General features: G+C 41.2%; 1 protein-coding gene and 1 pseudogene across 1 annotated transcript in view; one reads left to right on the forward strand and one right to left on the reverse strand.

Annotated features, from left to right (window-relative positions):
- The window catches only part of NEK10 (NIMA related kinase 10), a 99747-nt gene that overhangs the window by 4674 nt on the left and 88450 nt on the right, over positions 1–6623 (forward strand). The window contains exon 3 of the mRNA XM_021719138.1: positions 5554–5684. Coding sequence (XP_021574813.1) covers positions 5554–5684 — 131 coding nt within the window. The remainder of the gene's footprint in view (positions 1–5553; positions 5685–6623) is intronic.
- LOC110596798 lies at positions 1954–2178 on the reverse strand (annotated as a pseudogene).

Below are 6623 nucleotides of genomic sequence, written 5' to 3' on the forward strand. Positions count from 1 at the left end.
AGCAGAGTTAGAATAATCATAACCCAGGAAAACCAAATAATTTCAGAAAAAAGACTACTAGGATTGCTGAGGCATTGTGAAACTACAGAGCTCATTGGAGATTTCACCGGCGATTTCCACAAATCTTGAAGTTACCTGCCTAGAGCTGGAATTCAGATTCTTTCCTCCAACATTTAGAGCCACAGGAAGCTAAGAAATTAATTTGCAAAATTAAAAAAGATGGAAGAAAGAAAAAAAAGATTCATTATGGGCCGTTAATTGCCTTGAAATAGAAGAGGTTTGGTAGATGATATGGGAAAAAATGTGTGAGGCATGGTGGTTCTTGCGCTCGGAAAGACCAGGAATAGGCCTAGAAAATTATGGTTCAGGGCAAGACACCATCCTGGATGAATGGTATGTGCAGTGGGCATATAGGTTTTGAAGAGGAAGACGAGACCATTTTTACCTCAAGTGACAGGGAAGCAGATGGTTCTTGAAAAAAGAGGCTAGTTTTCTATCAGTGGCAAAGGAATTCTAGGTGAAGTGAGTAAAGCAATCAAATATCTGAAGGAAGGAAAATGACAAGCACGTAAGCAAAGTGGTGACTAGACATTTCTATTAGAAGTGATGAATAAAGCTGGAAGTGTCTGAAGGCCCGTCTGTGAATTTGGTACTTGACTCTGTAAGCAACAGGGAAATTTCCAGGCTGAAGTGACACGATCACACTTCTAGGAAGGCACTGCATGGTGCAACCTTGGTTTCCATGCCATCTCTTCCCTTTCTACTTATACTGTTTGAGTGACACGGGTGCCTTCCAGCTCCTAGAGCATACATAGTTCTTCTCTGTCTTCCAGCCTGTGTGACAATCTGCCTGGAATATCTCACCTTTACTTTCCACCACAACAAACCCCTGCTCACTAAATTTGCAGCATGTTTCTCATGGTTGTTTACTGACTGTGACTAGTCTGACCTTTCATGCATGAGATTGTAAACTCCTTGAAGGCAGAGGCCATGGCTATTCTACTTACTATTATCTGGGCTCTCACACAACTCTGGTACACAGTGTGTCCACAACAAAACTGTTGAATGAGCGGGTGAACTCATCTGGAGGTGGTTTACCAGATGACTTAGTTTAGCAAAGAGACTAGGAACAAACTGAGCTAGTGTTCCACATCTTCACATGTGAACACCTACTGTATGGCAGGCTTTCTGAAAGATGCTGATGAACGCAGAGATGGAGAAATGTGATGCTGCCCTCAGAGTGGCCAGATTCAAGGGAAAAAGGCCAATGTGTTGACTTGACACTGAACTAGACTGTGATAAGCTTGCACAGGGTCTGACAATTAGGTTCACAAACTTGCCACTGTGTGCTTACGTTGGAAGCACTGTACAAACAACTCGGTAAGGTTTTATAACCTTGGTACATCAGTGTCTGACAGCTGTATTCATATCAGTGTGTGGTGGTGTCTTGCTGAGTGGCGTTCATTATTGTTGTTGCATGTTTTTGTGTGCCATTGCAACTATGTCAGAGCTTGAGTTAGAGCAACAAACAAATCTTAAATTTCTTGTTAAACATGGCGAGAGTGGCAGTCAAATTAGAGACGTGTTAGTTCAAGTTTATGGGGCTAATGCCATGAGGAAAACAGAGGTCTACAAATGGATTAAATGTTTTTCTGAGGAAAGAGAAAGTGTCACCGATGAGGAGAGGTCAGGATGACCAGTAACGAGCAGAACTGACAAGAACATTGCAAAAATCATAGAATTGTGCGTCAAAATCATCAGCTAACTGTGAGGTGCAGAGCAGACCAAATAAACATCAACAGAGGAACAGTTAGGAAGGTCCTTTTTTGGGCTATTACAAAAGTTTGTGTAACAAAAAGTTAAATACGAAAATGTACATGAGTCACTTTTACATCAAAGTAAAACAGGCCCTTTGGAGAAAGGACACTGAACATGATGAAAAGCCATTTATACTCATTCCAAGGCTTCTAACATGATGATACTATTTCACCACACTACCACCATGCCAATATTGTTCTATTGCCCACTAGTTGCCAACTCCACACATTCATCTATCACAAGATTCATAAAGGGATCAAATCCCCATAATAGTCCTTGGACATGTCTGCCACTATTTAGTTTCAACGATAACTTCTTGTCCATTAATTTTTCCAACTTGACAGGATGAGCTTTGCTCATGGTGTTGGCTCTGTGGGCTCAGAGATGAGGAAAATCTTTTTTTAAAAAGAAATTCATGAATTATTTTATTTATGGGTTATTTATTATTTATTTATTTATTGTGAATTTTTATTTTTTTATATTTTAAAGATGTGGGGTACAATTCAAGGATAGGTATACAAGTGATCACTATGCATGTACCCTTGTTGATGAGGTGTGGAGATGAGGAAAATCTTCACTGAAAATTTTGGCATGAGAAAGTTGTGTACAAAAATGATCCCAGAGGAGCTCTTGCATCATGACCGTGCACCAGCTCACACAGCACTGTCTGTGAGGGAGATTTTAGCCAGTAAACAACTGTATTGGAACACCCTCCCTACTCACCTGATCTGCCCCCAAATGACTTTTTTCTTTACCCGAAGATAAAGGAAATATTGAAAGGAAGACATTTTGATGCCATTCAGGACATCAAGGGTAATACAATGACAGCTCTGATGGCCATTCCAGAAAAAATTCCAAAATTGTTTTGCTGACAAACTAGGTGCTGGCATTGGTGCATAGCTTCCCAAGGAAAGTATTTCCAAGGTGACCCTAGTGATATTCAGCAATGAGGTATGGAGCGCTTTTTCTAGGCTAGTTCGTGAACCTGGTTGTCAGACCTCATAAGAAGTAGGCATGGTATTCCCATCAGGGAGGGAGTGAACAGCGTTACCCAGGAAGGCTTGGGCAGAGCCTTACCAGAAGGTGGTTTCACATGCCCAGGTGTGGAGAGGTCAGACATGTGAAGGTCTGACGAATCTGGAACCCAAGAGAACAGGCTCTAGGTTTTGAACTGGGATCTGAACTTAAATTGCTTTCGTGTGAGAAGGGCAATTTGCTTCGAAGTTCCTACTGTTAAATTCCTGGTCTTCGTGACTATGATGCCAACTCTGTCTTATCCACCCGGTCTCCTTGAGTTGATTTCCAATGTTGGCTTCCTGCTCTGGGGAGGGGAAGGCTGAGGCAGCCTTCTGCCCCTCCTCCGTGACTGGCCTGGGCTTGCTTTCTCTGTGCTGGCTACCTTATCTCTCGCAAACAATATTCTGGGAGTTGTGCGGATGGCAAAGGGGTTGAAATCCCCTGGGTCTGGAAAACCTGCTTCTTTTTGCTGTGTATCAAGATATTTCATGTATAACATAGGAAAATGTGCTTGTGCTTGCTGCTGTGACGTCATGCTCAATATCATTTGGGCTATCGGTTCACATTGAGAAACCACCTAGTTTGTGATGACAAATTGTATTTATTTGGCAAATTCATCTGTACAATAGAAATAATAATGAGGATTAAAAGAGTCTTTATAAATCATTTAGAGCTATGCCTGGCACCCAGCAAGTGCTTTGTAAATAGTTAACTCGCAATTCTCATAACTCTGAGTTATATACTATTATTATTTCTATTTTAATGATGTAGAAATTAATGCATAAAGAGATGAAGTCGATTTTTCTAAGGTCATGCAACTTGTTAATGGTGGATTAAACCTAAAGAATCTGGCTAGGAAATGTATTCTCTTAACCACTTGGCATTGCTGCCTCAGTGCTTATGGCTAATTGTCTTGGGGTGATTGTAGGTTGGCTGATTGATCTAAGATAAAAAGCTACCTTTACAGTATAGAAGATTTATTTTTAATATTAAATAATCTCCTCATTATAATGCTCTTTTCTTTTCTTTTCTTTTTTTTGAGTCAGAATCTTACTCTGTTGCCCAGGCTGGAGTGCAGTGGCATAATCATGGCTCACCACTGCCTCCTGGGCTCAGGTGGTCCTTCCACCTTAGCCTCCTGAGTAGCTGGGACTACAGGTACTTACCACCATGCCTGGCTAATGTAAAAAAAGTTTTAAAAAATTTTTTGTAGAGACGAGGTTTTGCTTTGTTGCCCAGGCTAGTCTCAAACCCCTGGGCTCCAGCAATTTTCCTGCCTCGGCCTCCCGAAGTGCTGGGATTGCAGGTGTGAGCCTCTGCACCTGGCCTATTAGACATTTTTCTATAAGCTAATTACCTTATGTGAAGACAGGCATATTCTCTTTGGATGAGGAAATGATGTCTTTATACTGGTTTCTGTCAAATACTTCAATGGAATAAGTCAACAAGTGCAACGTATTATAGCTTTATTCAGTGATTAAATAGAATGGATTACTTGGCCGGGTGCAGTGGCTCAAGTCTGTAATTCCAGCACTTTGGGAGGCTGAGGCGAGTGGATTACCTGAGCCCTCGGGTTCGAGACCAGCCCGGGCAACTTGGTAAGCCCTCATCTCCACAATAAACCAAAAAAAAAAAGCCGGGTGTGGTAGCATGCGCCTTTAGTTCCAGCTACTTGGAAGACTGAGGCAGAAGGATCGCCTGAGCCCAACAGATTGAGGCTGCAGTGGCTGTGAGTATGCCACTGCATTCCAGCCTGGATGACAGAGTGAGACTCTGACTTAAAAAAAATGAAATACTTTACTGAAGAACTAATCTTTTACTTTGTTAATTTATGTTCTACTTACCTCATCTGTACTAATTTAACCAATTATAGAACATCCCTCGTTTGTACTGTGGAAAAAAATAGACTATTTCTCTGTACCATGCTCAACTTTACAGTGGTACCAGAAACAAATCTCAGGGTTTGATAAATGAAACTATTTGAATCCTGATAACTTGACCATTCATTATATAAATAATTAACGAGTCCATATTGTAAAGGGAGGCAGTTAAGATGTTGTAGTTAGACAAATTCCTACTTATGGTGAATTCTATAATATATTTTAATGTCTTTTATAAATATGATTGCGTAGTCAGGATGTTCAGACCGGTTAAGTGATAGAATCTTGTTTATCGTTATATCCTTAACTGCTGCAAGCAGTGTATACACTTGGTAAGTATTGAAGAATGAATGAATGCATGATGGCTCGTTCTCAATTTGGGGACTCCGTTCTATGTCAGTGTGCTCTACCTGGATCCAGGAACTCTCTAGTCAACTTGCACATATGAATCCCATGAGAAACTTCAAACCGATGCCCAGGCCTCACCCCAGACTTGTATCTGTTTTAGGTGGTGAGATAACAGCATTAAACACACAGGCAAGTTCTTGCTCGTGTTGAGGTGATGTTATAATCAGGGAGATTGAAAGCATATAAATAACTGTAAAATATAACAGACGGTGTTAGAAACCAAAGGGGAAAAAAAGCAGCATCAGGTAGATGTCTAAGTCAAAGATACTTAAGTCTTGAAAGACCCCTACATTTGACATGGCTGTCATCTCAATTATTGGCCTGGGAAAAACCATTTTCTCTTCATCCTCCCCTGTCCCTTCCCCCATTTTGTTTCTTTATCCTGTGCTGAATTGTGATCCACATGCACTTTATGCTTCTATTTCTGTAGCTTCCAGCCATTAACTTCGATAGTGCCCAAAATAGCATGACGAAGTCTGAGCCCACCATCAAGGCGGGTGGACACAGAGCTCGAGGTCAGTGGCACGAATCCACAGAAGCTGTTGAACTTGAGAATTTTAGGTAAGAAATCCAGTGTCTCCCCTGCCTTCAGCAACCTATTCTGGTTGGCCCAAAGTTTTATTTCAGTTTATCACAGGAGCTAAAGTTTAAAACCCATTTCAAGATTTACCATGGAGATTCTTAATTTAACATTTTTGGTTGGTGCTTAAGCCGTTCCCAGAAATAATGTGTCAATAGCAGGCCTAATGGTTACAGGTGGAACCGACCTGGGCGTTTGAGGACATCGTGCTGATGTGTATTTGGCATTTGCTCCAGGAGGAAGTGGTTGGTTCCAGATTGTTGACCTGGCAAGTCTGATTCCAATCTTTGTCTTAGCTTTTGGTCTGTCTAGATCTTGCCAATATAAAGAATAAAAGAGGCCGTTGTTGTGAACAGATAAGGTGGTTAAAGAAGGCACTTGCCAAAACAGCTGAGGTTTTCAGTTGAAGAAGTAGCACCTCACCTTCAACACTGAGAACGTCAGCCCGTGTTTATCTCTATCGCCATGGAGAACTCCTGGGCTACTACCCCCCTCTCAGGAGCTGGTTCTCTCAGTTTTACCAAGTGCTTAGGTCGTTTGGCACTAAGGGCTGTGTAAATAATGAATGACATGGAATATCTATATGAGTATTCTAGAATAATCATTTGTTTATTTGGCCTAGATTTTATTTCTTTGCCATTTTATGACAATGAATTTACTCGTCCAGAAAAGTCACATGGCGTTACATAGGCTCATATTTTAGAAATATATTTTCACTGGGCAACTTGGCAAGACTTCATCTCTACTATAAATAAAAAAATGTGTGGAGAGTGGTGGCATGTGTCTGTAATCCCAGGAGGCTGAGGTGGAAGGATTGCCTGAGTCCAGGAGGTCAAGGATGTGGTGAGCTGTGATCATGTCACTGCACTTCAGCCTGGGCAACAGAGTGAGACTCCAACTCAAAAAAAAAAAAAAAAAAA

This window comes from Carlito syrichta, unplaced genomic scaffold (assembly GCF_000164805.1).
Source record: "Carlito syrichta isolate Samal-C Ts95f unplaced genomic scaffold, Tarsius_syrichta-2.0.1 Scaffold113587, whole genome shotgun sequence".
NCBI classification, from domain to species: Eukaryota; Metazoa; Chordata; class Mammalia; order Primates; family Tarsiidae; genus Carlito; species Carlito syrichta.